The sequence below is a fragment of the Mytilus galloprovincialis genome, chromosome 3 (genome assembly GCF_965363235.1).
Source record: "Mytilus galloprovincialis chromosome 3, xbMytGall1.hap1.1, whole genome shotgun sequence".
Classification (NCBI taxonomy): domain Eukaryota; kingdom Metazoa; phylum Mollusca; class Bivalvia; order Mytilida; family Mytilidae; genus Mytilus; species Mytilus galloprovincialis.
The window spans coordinates 46,850,021-46,872,794 of record NC_134840.1 but is presented as its reverse complement, the minus strand read 5'-3'; the positions used below and the strand labels follow the sequence as shown (position 1 = coordinate 46,872,794).

The 22,774-nt window shown below is 32.5% G+C and overlaps 1 protein-coding gene and 1 long non-coding RNA gene across 2 annotated transcripts; both read left to right on the top strand.

The window, feature by feature from the left end:
- Positions 1 to 2,212: 2,212 nt before the first annotated feature.
- LOC143068139 (deoxyribonuclease-1-like) lies at positions 2,213 to 9,071 on the top strand. The gene is made up of 7 exons (XM_076241946.1): positions 2,213 to 2,406; positions 2,687 to 2,775; positions 3,390 to 3,473; positions 5,115 to 5,218; positions 5,672 to 5,942; positions 8,266 to 8,362; positions 8,886 to 9,071. Exons 1-7 carry the CDS (start codon positions 2,266 to 2,268, stop codon positions 9,027 to 9,029), a joined length of 930 nt encoding a protein of 309 aa, XP_076098061.1. The 5' UTR covers positions 2,213 to 2,265; the 3' UTR covers positions 9,030 to 9,071.
- Positions 9,072 to 10,595: 1,524 nt separating this feature from the next.
- On the top strand, positions 10,596 to 14,416 carry LOC143068138 (uncharacterized). The gene is made up of 2 exons (XR_012976117.1): positions 10,596 to 11,145; positions 12,826 to 14,416. It is a non-coding gene; the product is annotated as an uncharacterized LOC143068138 (long non-coding RNA).
- The last annotated feature ends 8,358 nt before the right edge of the window (positions 14,417 to 22,774 follow it).

Below are 22,774 nucleotides of genomic sequence, written 5' to 3'. Positions count from 1 at the left end.
TAGTAGATACTTAGTCAGCCGTAAGCGGTTGAGCTGAGGAAGTACTTCTTTAGCTCAGTCGGTTAGCGCGCTGCCTTGTAACACAGAGGTACCGGGTTCGAGTCCCGGTGGAGACAAGCAATTTTGTAATGAAATTCGTGCTCTCCGGTTACAATTGAAATAAGTCACGGACCTGGTGTATATTTTGATTTATAACGAAATCTTTAACATATTTTATGATTAAAAAAAATAAATCAAACTCTCAGTGAATCTCGTTGTATCATTCAAATCATGCCACTGACTGAGTCAGTTTTGCACCGTCAAATATCATTTATAAATATTTAATGAAGATAAATGAAAACAATATCTGCCATTTCTGTTCAAAGGGAAATTATTCAATCTTACATATTAAGTATAAACTTTGGCTAAAAAATGTCAACAACTCAATTAACAACGAGAAAACTAGTAGCTAAAATCGTTAAAATTGAACTTGACCTTTCATTTAGTCAGTGACAGGACAATGCGACGGTTTTCGTGTTAAAAATGAAGATTAATTGAAACTGTGAATGTTATAGTAGTTCAGATGGAAATTATACCACATCTCCATACATAAAATTAGTAACAGTCTTACCCCAAAAGAAATTTTGCTGCAAGATATTTCAACACATTATCAATATTAATGTGGTTAAAAAATAAGTGATGGTAAAGCTGTGATCGACCGATATCAAATTTTGCAAATATGGCCATTTTATGTTAAATATGTCGATATAGACTTTTTTTTTGACAATAAACCAAATCACGTGTGAATTTTCTGGAATAGAGCACTTTAGTGTTATTCTTCGTCTATACCTTTTTGTTTTTTAGCATGATGTGGGCATCAAATATATATATACGATTTCAATATTTCGGAACAAAGCAAGAATTAACAACTCTAAATAGGAAATTAACAAAAGACCATGCAGACCCATCAAGTACGTGATCTACCTATCTATTTCGAACCAAAGATGCTTTCGCCTTGTCGTTATCCGGTCATTTTCAGCTGCAACTCAGATTTTGTCTAAAAAAAGAATCATCGGTGCATCACCAAAAAAATAATGAGCTAGAATTTTGCAGAAAAAAAACGTCTCGTCCTTTTTCTAACAAAGTTTACCAGCAGGTGCTTCGACCTATTAGATAAATATTTATTATCAATTACTTGTAATTGTAACTTCACAAATACTATAGGGTGATCTTGAGATCCTCGTTACCGTGACATTTTGTTTCATTATATACTTTGTCGGCTTCTTTTTAATTTGCCTTTGTTCTATTATTTTCCTTTTGGTCGTATTACCCTTGGTGTCCTTGGTGTGGCTCGGTATTTGTACATCCACATTTTTTTTGGCACGTTTCTGGAGCTGTTGCGTCCAGATTTAATTCGGATGCATGACATTCAATAGTATTGTCTTTATTTTATACAACCGTATATTTATTGTTTACTTAATGCCAGTGAATATTTAACATTATAGCTTGTTGTTCGGTGTGAGCCAACTTGAAAGCTCCGTGTTGAAGGTCGTACCTTGACCTACGATGGTTTACTTTTATAAATTGTTACTTGGATGGATCAAGAGTTGTCTCATTGGCACTCATACCACATGTCGTCCTATATCGATTTTGATATTGATAGATTTATGGAAAAAATGCAGAAAATCGAACCGAAAAGAAATATTTGATTAAAGCTCGATTGAGAACTCTTTTTGATTTCATTAACGATACGACTACGACTACTTCTACTAAACGAATCTGTTATATCTGCAACAACGCGTTATTAATTATACAACTTGATTTAGTTAAATATTGAAATGAAAGAAATATTTGTCTAGCTGTTTCTTTTATAAAGTCTTTCTTTCTTTCATTTTCACAACTGTTGTTCATGTTCAGATTTATTGTAAGTAATATATTTTTCGTTATAACAGAGACATATATACACGTGTATATATGTCTCTGGTTATAACAAATAAAATATTAAAAAAAAAATGACCTAAATTGACAATTTCTGAAAATTGCCTTTATTTAATATCCTCATTTATATAAGTTGATTCAGTATATATTCAAGTCAGTTGGATATATTTTTTGAAGGCGTCGAGTAAAATTATTTCCATTATGCGTGTCTATATACAAAAATACTTAATATCTTTATTTATAGTTACCGAGACACTTACGTTAAGCACCAATAAAATAACAATTAAATTCTCCCACTTTTAACCGGATGTGGATTTTTAAGCACATACAAAGGAAGAAATATGCAGGATGAACACAGGAATAAAGTTGTTAGTGATTTTTCTTACACTAACAGAAGGATCATGGTCATTTAGAATTGGTGCCTTTAATTTAAAAGTGTTTGGCCGAAAGAAAGCGGACAACCAACAGGTGCTTGGATACATTGTGGAGGTATTTTATTAAAGTTACAGATAGGGAGCAGTTATTTTGTATTTGTTTTTCACTTAATGTAATGCTTATTTGAATGATTTTCCCCGAGTCACTCGTTATCAGTATCATTCAATTTATGTTTTAAAAGCAAAACAAAATACACTAGTACAGTTGTGTTCATGTTACAGATTGGTGTAGTTATTGTGAATCAATTTTAGTTTTAGTTTAAGCATCATTTCTTGCGAGATTTCTTGTTGCATATGATGTTTTTACAATATTTCTCACATCCATTTGTTTTCAGATAATAAAGCGTTATGATATTATCTTCCTTCAAGAAATCAGAGACAGTAGTGGTGATTCTATCACAGTACTTGAAAACGCCCTTAACAGGTAGTTTACAGTATTTGAAATATTACTTAACTGGTCAACGAACGATCGCTGGAGGGTAATCTAAAAATTCGAGAAAAGACGTAATAATTCTTCTCAAATTACATATGAATCAACTAAATGCAATATGTCATGCAACGAGCAAAAGAGCAACAAAAATAAAAACACACACGCGCAATATTATGTCGGTTTCATGAAGTTCAAATACTATAAAAGTCTCGATGCACAAACGGTAGGATGTTCCCGTCAGAAGGGTAATTAATTACTATCTTTTTTTGTTGCTCCCAAAAATCACAGTAAATGAACATTTGGTACCAACCAAACATATATAGACCGTGTAACATCATGGCAAACTTTCTTTTTGTTTTACACAAACTATATTGATCATATTATTGGTGATATGATGCAATATGTAGATCGTTGTGAGATTAACGTGCATGTGTTTCGTTTTATTAAATTTATGTAGTTAAGAAACTTCTCAATACATATTGTAGATCATTGTAAATTTTGAGAGTTATCGATGAAGATTTAAAATTGAACAAGATAACTATAATGTATTTAGATAAAATAAATATGCAAACATGATGTGATTGACATATGATACCCATGATTTATAGATCACCAGGTTCTAAGTATGACAAGATCGTTAGTAAAAGACTTGGTGACACATCGTCGAAAGAACAGTACATTTTCTTATATAGGTGAGAATTGACTGATAAATGACTTCAATATAAATATTTGTTTTCATCATTAAGTGACATTGAACTGCATAATTTTATTCATCTGCTTTTTTTTCTATAATGAATTGTAACTGCTGACCAAATATATGCTATACCTCGCAATTAAAACACCAAAGGAAATTGGGAAATTGTCGTATTTTTTAACTGATATAAGAGCATGCAAGAGCATAATACCTTTAATGTATCTCTGATCAAGAAATTCAGAGATTATTCGATCATTCGAAATTCATCTGAATTGGGCGTCACAATTCCCTTAAGGTCAAGGAAAGTAAATGAGATATGTCACCGGTTTTTGTACTATTTCGCATACATAACTGACAATCGAAAAAATAATTCCCTTATTTCTTTTATTTTCATACATATTACTGTTTGATTTCTTTTTAGGTGAACATTTGTATAGAAAGCCTATAAATCGGCGAAAATGACCTATTGGCTACCTTCTGCTGTTGTCTGTTCTATGGTCGGGTTGTTGTCTCTTTGACACATTCCACATTTCCATTCTTAATTTTATTAAATGCGTCTTAAAAAAATCTTGAAAAGTCATTCTCTGTAAGCATCAAAGGATACGAAATATTGATGGCCACTCTCTCAGAATTATGTCATATTTGCATTATCAGTTAAACTTATCTAATAACAATAATTTGAACAAAATATATGCTGTTGTCACAATAACATACAGTTATAAATTTTGCCAACTGAACTTGATTGGAAATTTACAAATTTTGTGATTCCGGTTAAACTTTAAATTCGTGGTTAACCTGAACCAATGAAAACCACGAAAATTGGTATTCCACAAATAGTGATGAATCCACAGTATTTGAAATAGGAGATTTGACGATTTTGAGACAAATTTAAGAAAGTTTTCCGATTTGTAATTTGAAGACTGTGCTTTCTATACAAATTATCACCTATTTTGAAAGAACTCAGTCAATAATATTTCGGAAAATAAAAGATAAACCAAACTATTTTTTTTTTTACTTTTACAGTTTTATTTCAACCCCCTTTAAGATGTATACAAAATTTTAAATTTATTGACTGATTTTCATTTGTCGTTGCTTTCATAGATCTAGGAATATGTGGTATGAGTGCCAGTGAGACACCTCTCCATCCAAGTCACAATTTATAAAAGTAAACCATTATAGGTCAAGGTACGGTCTTCACAATGGAGCCTAGGCCCACACCGAAGAGCAAGCTATAAAGGGCCCCAAATATTACTAGTGTAAAACCATTCAAACTGGAAAAAACAAAGGTCTAATCTATATAAAAAACGAGAAATGAGAAACACTTATGAACCACATAAACAGACGACAACCACTGAACATCAGATTCCTGATTGAGGACAGGTGCAAAAAATTGCAGCGGGATTAAACTTTTTAATGGTACTAAACCTTCTCCCTTTTCTGAAACAGTAGTATAACATCATAACATAGAAAGAATATTTATTTATCATATGTTTAATAAAAAAAAATTTGACATATCAATTGGTTTGTATGTTAACTTTTTTTTGGGGTCTCGTTTCAGTATTATACTTTGAACTTTCGACCTAAGATAACTAGTTCAATACTCTTATTAAAAATCTGTTGTTTTCATCATTGTTTGCAGAAGACACAGTGGCATAACGATCGTTTCATCTTACGTTTACCATGACCCGCAAAATGTGTTTGAACGTGAACCATACATAGTTAAAATCCAGTCCACGGAAACAGGTAAGCTATCCGGAAGTCTTTAACATTTGGAACTGCAACTTAATGCATGTGTAAGACTGTGTAATGGGGTGTACAAACGTTGTCGGAAAATACATTGTTTTCCTTCAAATTCGCTGAAAAGCAAACTACTTTCATAAATACAAATGAAAATTTTTTGTAAAGATTATGTTGTTTTAATTTTTTTAACAGTTTGATTAAAATTCAAATTTGTTCGCTTCCCGTTTCACGCCCTCTTCCCAAAAACAAAACAAAAGTCGGTGGCTAAACGGTGTTTCGATATTTCATCGCATTGTTTGCTCTCATGTTCTCACTCTTTTTTATGTGTTCAAAGAAATATCTGCTAATTCATATTTATGGGAGTAATATCGCTTAATAAAGACATAACAAATTTTTATACTTTTTCCCGTATCAAATAGTTAATGTGTTGAAAGATGTAGAAATTTTCTTTTTTAGTTCTATCAGAGTTTGTTCTTGCTGGAATTCATGTTAAACCATTACAAGCAATACAGGAGATAACTGCACTAGAAACCGTCCATAGCGACATTGTATCAAAAATGAAAACTGAGGAAATACTATTTCTTGGTGATATGAATGCCGAATGTAGTTATGCCCCTAAAAAGTACCTCAATTATATTCCAATTAGAACATCTAACAAATATCATTGGTTAATTAGTGACAACATTGACACTACGGTTTCCAAAGGAACAGATTGTGCATATGACAGGTAAGAAATACAAATACTGCATGTTTGTAATTCGTATGATTCAAAGCTTTCGATAGAACAGAAACCTGCTATAGTGCTTAGGTTAGCCAGCTACATCAAGTATTGCAAATTAGTTTTCTTTAAAGAACACCTGTTACAGTATTACGATAACTAAAGAAGATATGGTATGATTGCCAATGAAACAATTATCCACTGGGAACAAATGACTATATACATGTATTTCAAATGACAATAGATCACTGAACGGCATTTAATAATTTAATAATAAGCAACACCCATACAGTATAGTACGTTATAAAAGGCCCCCAATGACAAAATGTAAAACAATTCAAACAAGAAAACTAAGGCATAATTGATGTACAAAACAAGAATCGAAAAACAAAGATGATAAAAATTGGTAAACGTCAACCACTGAATAATAATCTCCTGACTAAAGATAGGCACACAGGATGCTTCTTCTTCTGCCAGAAAATGGCCACAATCAATAAACTAATTAAACTGATTATAGTTTGGTGCGCATATCAGGCCAGCCTTCCCCAAAATTCTTCATGGTATAGCGATGAATACTAGTATGTAAACGAGCTCGCACCCCAATCCTAACATAGGATGGTGTGTAACACCGCATCATAAGAAAAAAAACCTTTAACATCATTTGAAAAAAAAGGCTGGACTCATCGGATCAACAGAAACCAGAGAAACAACTTACTAAAAGATTTAAGACACAAAGTTCGGATCTAAGAGTACTCGACGTTACTGTAAAAAGTGAAATAACAAGAATACCGAACTCCGAGGAAAATTCAAAACGGAAAGTCCCTAATCAAATGGCAAACTCAAATGCTCAAACACATCAAACATGAATAACAACTGTTATATTCCTGACTTACTTTCATTTTCTAATGTAGAAAATGGTGGATTAAACCAGGTTTTATAGCTATATAAACCTCTCAATTGTATGACAATCGCATATAAATTCCATTATATATTTACAACGATGTGTGAATAAAACAAACAAATGTTAAAAAAGGGATCCAGCAGTCAACAGTGTGTTATATCTTTATCAATATAAAAACAAACAAACATGCCACCAAAGAAACACAAAAAGGCATATAGACAAAGCACATTAGCAAATATGAAAGGCAAAAATACACCCCCAAAAAATACAAAAAAAAATACCCATAGAACAATAACACAATGACAGGATGTACAGATACCGAGCCACGTTGAATGGATATTACCAAAAATAGACTTAACAGTTAAAAGTAATATTCAAAAATTAAAATGAAAGAATACCATAACACGTTATTAAGATGATAAACAACGTCAGTACACAGAACCCATACTTCAAGGTCATCGAGTATTATTTTTGAAGTTGATACGGAATATTTATCAACAAGGTGTTGGTGTCTTCCAATGAACTTTTTTTTAAAAAAGACGAGACGTTCGTTGAAGACTTTGTCATATCCCTGGTTCATCAACTCTCGACTCAGACACTGGTGACGTTTTGCAAAGTCTGAGTAGCAGCTGCAAGCTCGCGAATACCGGATAGGTTGTGAAATGTATATCCCATATGCAGGTGAAGTTTGTATATTGCTACTAAGATTGGTTAATAAAATCGTCTCGTTTGTCATAGAATTGGTACTTAGATGACCGCTTATGTCAAATTCGAGGTAAAAGTCTAAAATGAGGCAGAGGAAGCCGTGTCGGTTGTTTCTTTAATTTCTGGTTCTGTAGGATGTATTTATGGAACTTGGTCAGAAAAGTTTGTAAGCTTGTTTAAATTCCAAAGATCTTTAAGGGTACAGACAATGTAAGACTCTTTCATCTTGCAATAATATTAAAATATTTGACTTTTCTACACTTTACTCAAGTATTCCCCATTCCAAACTAACAGACAAATTGAAAGAGTTGGTATTGCTTTGTTTCATAAAAAAGAATGGCCAACGTAGATACAAGTATCTTGTCTTAGGGAGGGATAAATCCTACTTTGTCAAGGATCACTCTGATTCAAACAAAACATTCTCTGAAACTGAGATTAGCAAGATGCTTGATTTCTTGATAGACAGTATATTTTTCAACAGACTGTCGGCATTCTGATCGGAACAAATTGTACCCCTCTCTTCGCCGACTTGTTTCTTTTTTATTATGAGGCTGACTTCATATAGGAACTTCTTAGGAAAAACGATAAAAAGATTTATATAAGTGTTCAACTTCTGATAATACGAGATATGACAAAATATCTACATTGTATCTGGCTTTGATTTTAAAGAATTTAAAACTGTTATTTTACTTGTGATTTATTTTTATTTCTTCTTCATAAATATAGATTCATTTTACATGGAGATAAATTCTTGAATGCCATAGTGAAAGACAGTAGCAAAATTTTTGAGTTTGATAAAGAATACAGATTGACAAATACAGTGGTAAGTTTAAATTTTAACTGAAAAAAATTGATTATGACTGTATAGTGAATAGACACGAAAAAGAAATTAGCATTCAGTTTTATGTTACTGAATACACTACTTTTAAACATTTTCATGTAAACAAAGGCAACAGTAATATACCGCTGTTCAAGAGTCATAAATCGATTTACAGAAAACAAATCTGGATTACAAACTAAAACTGAGGAAAACTCATCAACTATAAGAAGTATTTAGAACATGTAATTACACATAATAATTTTAAGCGAACATGATTGGTTTTGTGTTTGCTTTCCCGTCTGTAATCGTCATTGGTAACTTCAAATATAAAAATCAAATCTTAAAGCGTGTTGGAGGCGATATCATGACTATATACGATAGAAGTTATTCCAAATATACATACCTTGACCCTGTAATCATACATCCTCATTAACATGAAGCAGAGCAGTTTACCTAATTATGGTTATACAATTGTTTTTATGTGTACACATTAAAACTGAATGCTGTATTTTCCATGTATTTTCAGGCTCTTTCTGTTAGTGACCACTACCCAATAGAGTTAGAAATGAAAACAGTAACAAGTTCCGCCCCATACATTCCGTTTACAATGTTCACAACTGTTTGTTTTGGATCTGTTATATGTTCATGTATTTATTGTTTACGTGGATAATGTTATACAGTTTTTGATATTTTGATAAAATTTATAATGTGAGTTTTATTAATGTTTATTATTGAAAATAGTACAACTAAAAAGAAAGCGAAATGAAAAGCAGTATTTAGTTATGACCTTTTTGGAACTGTTAGCAATTGTTAGTAAATAACGGTACAAAACTACTGGGGTAAAATCATAAAAGGAAAACAAAACAAAACTGGTTTCAAGGATGACATACCTAAATTACCTGATTGGTAAACAAGTAAAAATGGCGGTGATAAATAACACTTTGTATGTTTTCATCGGGGTTCGTTCTTCCTTTTCAGTGTTAACACACATTTCGTTCATGAAACCATGCAAACGAGTTAAACAAAAAGAAAACATTACTCAGTAGGTATTAAAACACAATGTCAATCTGACTCCGAAGAAATAAAAAAAAATTAAAAATTGGGAAAATTACTCGGAAGGCGTTAAAACATAATTGACAACCTTACTCGGAAGGCATTTAAAAAAACACAACATGACGATCTTACTCGGAGGGCATTAAAACAAAAGACTGGGAAGGCACATCACCACAAAGATGTGGTTATATAAACACAAAACATCTCTTCAAAACCAGGGATAAGAAACTTCAACAAAACTTTGTCAGCAGTCGGAAATCAGAGTAAACAGACGAATCGTGTTACCTTAAACCAAAGTTTTCAATAGCGTCATTTTGGCTATTTTGAAACTGTTGATAAGAAGATTGTAACTGACACACGATTTTTGAAAACATACATATAACATTATATGCGTGACTGAGATACATTTGTGAATACTCTTAATATGCCTTAATTTCATTCCAATTGAAGACTGATAAAAAAAAAAGTAAAATCACAAAAATACTGAACTCCGAGGAAAATTCAAAACGGAAAGTCCGTAATCAGCACATCAAACGAACGGACAACAACTGTCATATTCCTGACTTGGTACATGTATTTTCAAATGTAGAAAATGGTGGATTGAAGCTGGTTTTATAGCGATAAACCTCTCACTTGTATGACAGTCGCATCACATTTCATTATATTCACAACGGTGTGTGAACAAAACAGAAATAATAGGTAAAATTTTGATCTACCCTTTTCTTAAAGATAACAAGTATAGGTCAAAGTATGGCCTTCAACACGGAGCCTTGACCTACACAGAACAACAAGGTACATAGGTCATCCAAAAGACTAGTGTAAAACAATAAAGCAGGAAAACCATTTGTCTAATCTATATACAAAAAGGAACACGTATGAACCGCACCAACAAACGACAACCACTGAACAACAGGCTCCTGACTAATTTCTCCATTTTTGCTTTATTTGAAATTGATGCTATAAATAATTTGGAAGGTAAAGTTTCAGCTGACTTAGTTTAAAAAATTAAAACCATTGTTATAAAGATAGCAAATGGATATATGTGTATATATTACAAGGTCAGTCAATTCGTGTCTTAAAATCTTATTTTTGCTTTGAATCTAATTAATATAGGAATGATTTTCAGTAGAGTAAAGGCTTTCCATGTGACCGTTTGTGGCTATGCTGATGTCTGTAAACTGATTGATGCTTTATGAAGAATACAAGAAAAAAGTAAAATCACAAAAATACTGAACTCAGAGGAAAATCAATTCGGAAAGTCCATAATCACATGGCAAAATCAAATAACAAAACGGATCAAAAACGAATGGACAAGAACTGTCATATTCCTGACTTGGTACAGGCATTTTCATATGTAGAAAATGGTGGATTGAACCTGGTTTTATAGCTAGCTAAACCTCTCACTTGTATGACAGTCGTATCACATTCCATTATATTGTCACCGATGCGTGAACAAAACAAACAGACACAATAGTTAAAAATGTCAAAAATAGGAGTACAGCAGTCAACATTGTGTTATCATCTTAATCACTATAAAAACAACAAATGTAAAATGGAAATGAAAATGAAAGCGCGTTATTCGATATTCAAAATGTATTTCATCAGTCTTTAATGTTGTGAGCTTAATTTGTTCATTGGTTAAAACCGAAAGAGGAAGTATAAAACAGTGACTGTCTTCTTTTGTTCTCCGATAACAATATTTATATTTACAGCTTGAGTGGTCTTGGGTATGGGTAAGTAATGAAACTATGTCTTTTCTTTTATTTCATTTTTTTAAAGAATTTTAATAAGTTTCAGACCCTTACTAGACCCCTTTTAGGATTCTGTATAATTTCCAAAAACGTCGTTTACATACTATCAATAACAGCTACGATATTCCTCAACAGTGTTGCGCATGTAAAAATGAATATAACCAGACGAGACGCCGAGTCCAAAGGATGATGATTTAAGCAACAAGAGGTTATTGTACAACCTTCAGATATGAGCAATATCTATACCATATCGTCATCTATAAAGGTCTCTAAATGTGATATCTGAAATTAATCAAACGAGAACACTTGTGGCCACTGACTTGGAACAGGCAAATAAAGAAGGTGGCATGGTAAAGCATATGCACATAAGAGTTCAAATATCTCGTGACAAAATATAAAACAATTAATGAAGAAAAAAACAACATGGATTAACTTACCGTATCACAAAAAATTAAACAATAAATACAAATCCAATATAACAGACAGCAACTATAGTGACAATAACTGAACTAAATGTTCATTGCTTGGGACAGGCACATAAGGAATGTGATGGAGTTAAACATGAGCGCCCAATCCCTACCATAAACTGTGACTGGCACAGCAACACAAGAAGATCAAACTGAAAATAAGATGGAGATGTCTTGAATCCTCAGAACAAAATAAAACAACTAAATTATAGACCAAAGACGCACTGTACCGAGCTACGAATACACACAGTTACTGAAAGCTGAATCAACGTGAATTACAACTAATAATCATGTTCTACCAGAGTTAAGACTATAACATAATTAGATCGTATAAGCCTATATTATCGCTATTTGGTGCATTTTTCCTTTGATCTTTTTTTGTGATGTTACTCGCTTGATATGGAAAATTATCGCTAGAAACTAAGGAGGCATGGGCGTTGCTAACGAAATTGATATGAAATTGACAACGTCGGAATAGGTTGAATAGTGACAAACAGATTATCATTGGTCATCTCAACTCGATTGCTTTTTCTCGCTTTCACCGTCCCGGCTCAAGCAAGAAAATCAATATCGTTGAGATGATCAACGATATTTTATTTTTTTTCATATTCTATTTCATTTTTAATACTCATTTGAAAACACTTCAATTAGAAATAGACGTTAACATTTAAAGGCCACCGTATGGCCTCCAACAATGAGCAAATTCCATACACCATGGTAAGCTATTAAAGGTAAACAACTCAAAAGCGTATTATAAAGAAGTAAAAACATTCGTCTGTTTTAGGGTTTATTCTTTTAATGCTTCCAGTATGAACACACATGAGTGTTGATAGTTAATTGTAGTAGGTTTGAGTCATGATATATTTGGGGTTTTCATACTTTCCTTGGCATGATATGAATTGTAAAATTATGGAGGGTAAATTCCCTTTGTTTATTTACAATTTGGAGCAGATCTAATAAGTTGTCAGTAGTAGTATCCATGTAGTTTTGATCTATGAGAAAAGAAATACATGTATCTATAAATCGTGCATAAAATTATGAATGTAATGAACAAATCTTAGTCAACAAGACGAAATAAATGATATACCAACAGCCCAACATGTATATTGTGATTTCTCTATTTTGTTCTGAATTAAAAAGAATTGTTCAACTTTTTTTAATAGAAAACTTTTTATCTTTTTTTCTATTTTTCAAGATTACTCTAAACAATGCGGATTTCTTAGGAATCTTTTTCGTAATCAGTGTCAAATAGAACAAAAGGAAGTAGAAATAGTAGCTATTGAATCAGGCCTCCAGGAATTAATTCACAAAATATTATTTGCAGTCGAAAAAGAATATTCTTGGTTTAAAATCTCGAGAATATTACCTTCAGGAAGTTTTTATGAAGGAACTAAAATAGGGAACTTAGACGAATTCGACTATATGATCGTTTTGCAAGCGCTATCTGGAGATGATATTGAACTCCATGATGGATGTAATCCTTGGTATAAAAGAATTGAGATTAAAGATGAAAATCACTGTTTCAACAGATATTGTTGTAGAGTTCGTTACGAGAATACTGCTTACAATTATCGCTATCATTTGCACACTTCAAAATACATTGTATCAGATTTTTGGCATGCTGTGACCAAATTTCAAAAATCGGCAAAATTATCTGTTGAAATACCCCAGGGGATCTTAACTCATGAAGAAAACGAAAGTGATAAATTGCTATTTACATATACCAAAAGGACAGGGATTCCTGAATCAACTAGCCAAGACAAAGACCGTTGCTTACTTGTTCCAATACTAAGAATGGATATAGGAGTTGATCTTATGATGTCAATAGAACATCCTTGTCTGGAGTCAGTAGCTAAATGTGAAGGTTTTCCATCGGATTACAAAGAACTTCTGATGAAGCATGGTTGCCACATTGTTATCAAATCCTGTCATATTCAACACTTTCCAGAGCCGACATGTTACTTTATTTCATTTGCAGCTCTAGAGCTCGAACTAATGAAAAATCTCGACGAACATCACAAGAAATGCTACAAGATATTAAAAAGTCTTCTTACTGGAGAAATGAACTTCAAAGGAAAATGCATGAATTTATCTTCGTATGTACTTAAAACAGCTTTTCTTTTTCATGTTTATGGGAGCAAAGGATGCACTTATTCCAGATTGGATACAAAATGCATTAACGAAGTTTTAGACTATCTGTCTTCCTGTTTTTATAATATAAGAATGCCATGTTTCTTCGCTAGAGACATGAATACTTGGGGACATATCCTGGAATTTCCAGTCCATAGTTGGACAGGTTGGGATTGTTATGACTCTAGAAGAATCGCATTTTGCTTCTTGTGGGTGAAATTGTGGTGTAAAATTGTCCATGTCGTCAAGATCGCCATTTCAGCGGAAAATATTCCGAAAATGGACGACTGGTACACACTACATGATAAATGTGAGTACATGAAGAGAACCATTTATTACCTTCTAGAAAAGTACACGGATTGGGACAACAAGGACGTACAAAGAGGAGAAATGACCAATGAGGAGCTTAAAGGTAAAAACCTTGCCTCCTGTTCTGATGAACAATTTACTCATTTTGTTAAGAAATTACAGGAGTTTTATAATATAAAATTGAATTTTCTTTTGTAAATTTGACATTTGAACATATGCAATTCAGTTCAATGTTTTTTTAGTAGTAATCATCTCTTAAATAGTACAAACTGAGTATCTAGTTATAAATGTATCACTATGTTTCATGTACAGAATTATAGAAAACTATATAAATATGTATTTTTTGAGTTCCATTGATTGAACAATACGAATTAAGTGGATGACAGATATTCGTCTGTTTTAGGTTTTTTTTCTTTTAATGCTTCCAATATGGACACAAATGAGTGTGGATAGTAATGGATTAATGTTAATTGTAGTAGTTTTGATATATTTGGGGTTTTCATACTGTCCGTGACATGATATGAATTGTAAAATTATGAAGGATAAATTCCCTTTGTTTATATACAATTTGGAGCAGATCTAACAGGTTTATTGAAAGAATTGGTGAACTTTATGTTTGGTATTTAACACCCCAGTATCGTGTGTGCATGATTTCGTTTACATTTGTGCAGTGATTTCTAACAAAACTGGTTGTATATAGTTATCAAAGGTACCAGGATTATATATAATTTAATACGCTAGACGCGCGTTTCGTCTACATAAGACTCATCAGTGACGCTCAAATCAAAAAAGTTATAAAGCCAAATAAGTACAAAGTTGAAGAGCATTGTGGAACTAAAATTCCAAAAAAAGTTGTGCCAAATACGGCCATGGTAATCTATTCCTGGGATGAAAAATCATTAGTTTTTTCGAAAATTTCAAAGTTTTGTAACAGGAAATTTATCAAAATAACCATAAAATTGATATTCATGTCAACATCGAAGTGCTATCTTTATCACTATGCTAGACTGTGTTCCATGGAATTAGCTTTGTTTGATATATATCCCAGCGAACTTAAAATTAAGGATACTACTGATACTAGAAGGACTGCTTCATACCTTGATCTTTTCCTCAATATTGACGCAGATGGACGACTCCACACGAAAATCTATGATAAACGGGACGATTTCAACTTCCCAATTATCAATTTCCCATTTCTCAGCAGTAACATACCCTCTGCCTCTTCGTATGGTGTTTACATATCACAATTGATACGTTATTCTCGTGCATGTTCACACTATACGGACTTCATATACAGAAGTGTGCTCCTTACACAGAAACTGCTTCAACAAAGTTATGATGAGGACAGATTAAAATTGACACTCCGTAAATTTTATGGACACCATCACGAATTAGTTGATCCATATGATGTGTCTTTGACCAAACTAGCTAAGGACATTTTTACCACATGGTAGATTGTGGTTTGTCATTATGTCGTCTAATCTTTTAATTACCGAACGTGACTTATTCCCGATTGTGACTGTTTTGCCGAGTGTGAATTCGCATTACTGTAAGACGTGTTACGGTACTTATCTATCCCAAATTCATGTATTTAGTTTGATGTTATTTTTGTAATTTTCATCGGATTTTGTCAAATTGGTTGACGTCTTTTCTATTAAATTCATGTGTTATGGTAAAGAAAATTAATCACCGCCTTCATTTATTAGTTTTGATTTTGTTCAACGTAATCTGTACGATTTTTATGTTTGAAGTTAGATTCAAAACAAACCGGACATATATATAACATAGTAAATTGCTATTGATTAGTATTGCAGTGTGCATTGTGTTTAAATGTAATATCAGTATTTAGTTCTATTATAATCTTAATTCAATCCTATTTCTATCTTATTTTTTAGAAATAATTTTTCAAATATGACGTCATATTTGTGCTGTTTCAGAAATTCAAATGTCTGCATGACATAATATTGTACCTTTTCAACACTTCGTATGTGACGTCATGGTTATGACTTTTTGCGTTCAGGCCTGGTTTGTCACTGAGTCGGGTGTGTCTATTTTCTGTGTTGGTCTTCAATGCATTATGTATTATGGTTTTGTTTTCTGTAATTAGTTAACATCAGTTTGATCATGTAAATCTTTTATATTCATTTGATAAAATTTACTGTTTGCAATAGCATAAATTGTTCTATATAATAAGAGTTGTTCTTATCACAAGCAAAAAACCCTAGCCGTATTTGGCACAACCTTTTTCAACTTTTGATCCTCAGAGCTGTACAACTTTGTCCCCCCCCCCCTTTTTTTGACTTTCGAACTTTTATATCTCGACGTCACTGGTAAGTCTTGTTTGGACGAGGCGCGTTTTTGACGTAATGAATTTTAAACCTGATGCCTTTTGTTATCTCTTATTCATGTGTTTCTATGCCTAATACGTTCTACTATTTATTTGTATTGTAGTCCTGTATTATTATGTTGTCATTTTAATGTTATATTTAACAATGCCATCAAAGTGCGAGGTTTGGCATGCCACAAAACCAGGTTCAACCCACCATTTTTTTCTTTAAAAATGTCCTGTAACAAGTCAGGAAAATGGCCATTGTTATATCATAGTTCGTTTCTGTGTGTGTAACATTTTTACGTTGTGTTTCCGTTGTGTCATTTGTTTTCTCCTATTTTTGAGTGTGAATTCACTATATTATAAGACGTGTCACGGTACTTTTCTATCCCAAATTCATGTATTTGGTTTTGATGTTATATTGGTTATTCTCATCGGATGTTGTCTAATACTTAGTCCGTTGCTGTGTGTGTTACATTTTAATGTTGTGTCGTTGTTCTCCTCTAATATTTAATGCGTTTCTCTCAGTTTTAGTTTGTTACCCCGATTTTGTTTTTTGTCCATAGATTTATGAGTTTTGAACAGCGGCATACTACTGTTGCCTTTATTTGATATTCGTTTTATCTTAAATCAAAATCAAATTCAGTAAAGAATTGGCCTGATTTCATTATTTAACATTTGGATAAGTCAGAAACTATTTTCTACATAAGCAAAAAACCTGTACCAATTCAGAAATATCAACAACAACAAAATCAGTTGTTATCAATTTGGCCCTTGTACTGCATAGTATTTAATCCTTTATGGGTGGCTTTTACATAAATAAATAAAATCGTATACATAATGTTAAAAACGCAAAATAAGGTTGTTAGATTTGATGTTTGTCTTTTTGTGCTTCTTTGTTACAATTGTTTGTTTTTATAGTGATTAAGATTATAACACAATGTTGACTGCTGTACCCCAATTTTTGTTATTTTTACTAACTGTGTCTGTTTGTTTTGTTCACGCATCGATGTCAAGATAACGCAATTATATGGAATGGTCATGCAAGTGACTTTAAAAACAGGATTAGTCAACAATTTTCTAGATAAGGAAATGCCTGTACCGTTTTGAATTTTCCTCTGAGTTTTGTATTTTTGTGATTTTACTTTTTACATTGTCGTTCCTCTTTGATAACAGATATGATTTTGTCTTTATATAAACAATGCACCTTCAACACTTTTTTTGTCAATTTGGAAACAATATATATGTTGAGTACAAGTTATCATTTTGTACAAATTATAATTTGTACAAAAATATCGTACAAATTATAATTTTTATTTTGACTTTGTACAAATTGTAATTTGTACAAAAAGTGCTTGTACACATTACAATTTGTACAAAATTGGACTGAAATTCACTTATAACTTGTACAATATTTTATATTATGGATTTTGTTATCAAAAAGCTTTGATATACAAGCAGAGGATGTAGTATGAATGTCAATGAGACAACTTTTCACAAGAGACCAACTTACACAGAAATTAACAACTATTGGTCACACTATAAAATTCTTATTCACTAACCAATAAACCATATTTTCAAGATCTAAAAATACGTACATGGAGACCGGAAATATAATTGATACATGCATGCCAGGTAATTCTGAAAATACACTAGAATCTTGCCCTAGTGACAATTCTGATAGTATAATAAAAATTGGCCTCTTCATATAACTGAAAATCGAAAAAATAATTCATTTATCCTTTTTAATTTCTGAAATTTTACCGATTGAATTCAAGGACAAAATAAGCGAATATTTGAAAAGAAAGCCCATAAAATTAGCGAAAAACGTTCTTAAATTTGTCTTAAATTATAAAATCTCAAGTTCTACCAGATTTTGATTAAAAAATATGTTGTTACCGGTTGTTGGTTTATGAATTCTATTCTAATGGTTTAAAATAACCATACGTTTTTACGGTAGGCATTACTTTTTCGATTTTCAGGTAAAATTCAATTCGCCTAATTTATATGCAAAGTTATACCAAAATATGTGACAACCGATTTTCTGTTTCTTGTCCTTAATACGTGTCAGAAAACGGATCTAACACTTGCTGTTGTGGGTAATATCATCATACATATTCCTAGTATGATCATGCCCTTACTGAATCTCGAAGTACCTAACATTTTAGGGGTACTTGCTAAATATCTGGAAAATATAGGTCCCCCATTAGAACAGCTGTAGGAATTTTAACATGACATTTGTCGAAAAATCAAATTGAAGCTGTTAAAGACATCTTTATTCATGAGCAACGGTTCCTTTGCTTCAACTTTAGCTCCGTCAATCAGCTAAAATGCCTTTAAAAAACTTGTGATTAGGGGTTTCTTTCATATTAATCAAAGGGTGTTAAGCGCTTATGAATATAAAGTTATAAGCACAAAATGTTGTGAAATTCCCAATGCCATAGTTTACTCATGAATATGCTCACAAAAAAACAGAACTATTTTTTTTTATATTGTAAATAACTTTAATTGTGTTGTCATTGAATGAGTAGAATTGAATAGAGTTCTCAATGGTTTTTGAAAGAAAAATTCATACAATAAAGTATTGTACAAGTTATAAGTGAATGTTAGTTAAATTGTTCACAAATTGTAATTTGTACAAGCATTTTTTGTACAAATTACAATTTGTACAAAGTCAAAATATAAATTATAATTTGTAAAATATGCTTGTACAAATTATAATTTATACAAAATGATAACTTGTACACAACATATATACATGTTCAATAAACTGCGGTACTAAAACCATTATATCTGAAATAAGGGTGAATGATGTCGGAGACAACCAGTATATTGTAAATAATTAACTTTTATTTGTTTATATTAGTTTTATTTCAGCTAAGTCGTATTAACTCTTATTTGTTTATAAACTAATGTAAACAAATAAGAGTTAAAGGGGCACTAGCTGTCAAAATCATGTTCACCGATTTTAATCAAATTCATATATTTGAATCATAACATTGTAAAACATTTATTCAAACTATTAAAAGTCTAAAATACACAATTAACAGGACACGGGAATGAAAATACGTAGCTTCGTTTCGTGCGTATTTCAATCTAGACGCAATCTAATTAATTATCGAGTTGACCTCGAAAATCATCCGATGACCATATAAGCGATGTAAACATAAACATAGATATAAACAGATTAAGCAGACTCGTGCTGTTGGATTATTCTAGGTCTATTTAATTTCATATTAAAGATGAAAAATAAATGTTTATCATCGTTTTTACCTGATTAAGAATGATATCTTGTGGATCAAATCAGTCAATCAAATGATTTACCTTTGATTCACTTTCAATGTTGACATTCTTTTCCTCTAAAAAAAAAAACTTTACACATACAATTCACGTGATATCCATCTCAAGTTAAGGGGTTAAATTAAAGTTCACATGAATACGGACTCAATGAGGTCGAATTATTCACTTGCAAGTGAATAAGTCATAATCAATTTTTGGGGGGCTATCTTAGTGGAAGATATTAGCAAGCAAAATCAAGGGAATTGTGCAATTGATGATACAAGCATGAAAATTAGCACGAAGCATCATTATTATATACTTTTTAAGAAAAAACTGCTGGCCATAAGAAAATTTCATTTTCAAGATGGCCACCACCTTTTCTAAAATGGCTGATTTTTTTCAGATTGAAATACTTATTTTCTGGAAAACGTTTTCTTTGACCGTCTCTGAGTAAAAAATACTACCAGGTTTGATTGATACCTTCTAAACATGTGACGTTTGTACTAGAAAAAAATATTTGACATGTTCTTGGTTTGCGCATGCGTTAAAATGTTACAAAATTCACACACACACACATTTGAATTATATATTTCTAATGATGTTATGAATTTGTTTGAAAACATTGATGAACATCAATTAAATGGTCATTTAAATAAATTTCCTGTTTACAAAACTTTGATTTTTTTGCAAAAATAAAGTATTTTCTTATCCCAGGAGTAGATTACCTTAGCCGTATTTGGCACAACTGTTTGGAATCTTGGTTCCTCAATGCTCTTTAACTTTGTACTTGTTTAACTTCTATAGCTGTTTTGATATGACCCTCAATGACTAGTCTTAAGTAGACGAAACGCGCGTCTGGCGTATTAAATTATAATGCTGGTGCCTTTGGTGACTATTTTAAAATTCTGAGTGATATATTGCGTGATAGTGAATGGACACGTGTTCCACGGAAGCCGATATTGCAACACCTAGAATAGCAGATGCTTTCATGTATGGTCAAATGTAATTAGGAATAGACACGCGCATCAGATAACTTCATATGTGGTTTGCTTGAATTGATAATGCCAGCCGTTATGAAAGCATTAACACAGAACAATTAGCTCGTGACTCTGTGACGTGCAAGTATGACTGTGATCAACGGGTGTAAGGAAAGCGAGTCATATCGACCATAGTTTATTTCTGGCGTTCAATTATGAATAAAGAACTTCATGCTCCTTCGGTAGTGCGCTCATTTCACGAGTCAGATATCGTAATTTACAAACAGTCCATATCAAGCATGATACCAATATTTGTCTTGATCGTGTAAACCATGCTCGATGTTACTCATCTATCTCCAAGATATGGCTTCCCTTCAACAACATCACCCACACGTGTCAATGAAATTTGCAAATGGCAATTTTTACTGTACGTAAGACAAGCAAGTTAATTTCTTATATTACAATTGATCAGACACAAACACAGAATAATAAGTCGTGAACGGCGATGTTGATACCATACGTTTAATCGAAGATCCCTTCGAGAAGATAGATGGTAGCTGGACCAGAAGTCAGTAGACTGGTAGATGAATTTGAAAGATTTAGTGGTTTGAGTCATTCTACAACAGAAGAATGACGTCATGAAGACTCTACGAAAACACAAAAGGGTTTCATCGAAAAACTTTAAAGGCTTTCTAAAGTGATGAACAAGTTAGATAATGCATTTCTAGAAGAGTTGTCAGATTTGTACAAAATTTACTCTTTTATGGAAATTATTGATTCAGAAGTAGGTAAGATATGTATTTAAACTCCAAGATATTGGGCCCAAACAGCACGATCTTTTGAAGCAAATGCGAAACGAAGGAGAATCTGCTTTTTTTTACCAGATGAAAAAGAACATTTCCCTATAAGAGCCGTAAAATGAAACTGGACACTTCTTTGTCAAAAAACAAAGCTAGAGAACCTGAACACTGATTGCGATCTCTTTTCTAGATTTTCATTTCTTCTTTAGTCATTAAAACCAAACTGCTCCTCCGTCTATGTGTCAGGATGTGGTATTAAATCACAGCAAATTGGTATACTTTAAACATTCTGCGATTAGCCATCAACTGATCCAAATTCTGACGCATTTATCGTTGGTGGGGCAGCAATGGTTAATTTGTTGCCACCACTTGGAGCAAACATATTTGATGATTATGTAAAGGATATCATACTGCCTTACATAAATCTTCCTTCGATAAGTATCCAAGAGAAGACATCGATTTGTTGTTTACTAAATAAATTATGTAAAGGCTGGGACAAAAACAAAAGGCATAGTACCGGTGCTAGACGGAAAGTTGTTGATTCTGGTAGAGGGTTTGGAATAGTTTTCTCGGTGAAGATGATAACAAAACGGAATTGTTCAAGTTTCTTGCCGACAGAATTTCTTCTTTAGAGACTAATGAAAATGTTTATGCTACTCAAGTTGAACATGTACTTTGTAATTTCAATACGGATACTTCCCAGCTATCCCCTTGTAACTGTGAAAAAGCAGATACACGAAAGATTGTCCATGATAAGCATACTGCTGAAAAGGGCTGTAAAAAGTAATTTTAAGTAGTACTGACAGAGATGTAGTAGTATAAGGAATTGCTGTGCTAGCAAGATTAGGTGTGAACAAATTGTGGATAGGTTTTTGAAGAAATAAAGACTTTCGACTGCTTCCTGTATATGTCATATCAAATGCGTTTGTCATCGTGTAGCAGCTTTTCCTTTCTTCCATGCATATAGTGGGTGTGACACTGAGTCGGCATTTCATCGGAAAGTGAAAAGGTCAGCTTGGCAGACATTGGAAGTATTCTCAGATGTAACGGACATTTTTGCCCGATTTTGTATGAAGACATAGACATGGACATCATAGAAGTATTTGTTTGCATCATGTACGGAAACATCACCGTTTGCTGTTAAGGAGGCACGATTAAAATCGTTTGAAAGGAAGCAGCGGCCTTATTATGCTATTCCGCCTACCACAAAATCATTATGATGACCTGTGGTAGGCGGAATAGCATCATAAGGCCGCTGCTTCCTTGCAAACGATTTTAATCTTCTGGAGCACATCAAGGGAGAAGCATACATCAAGGCGG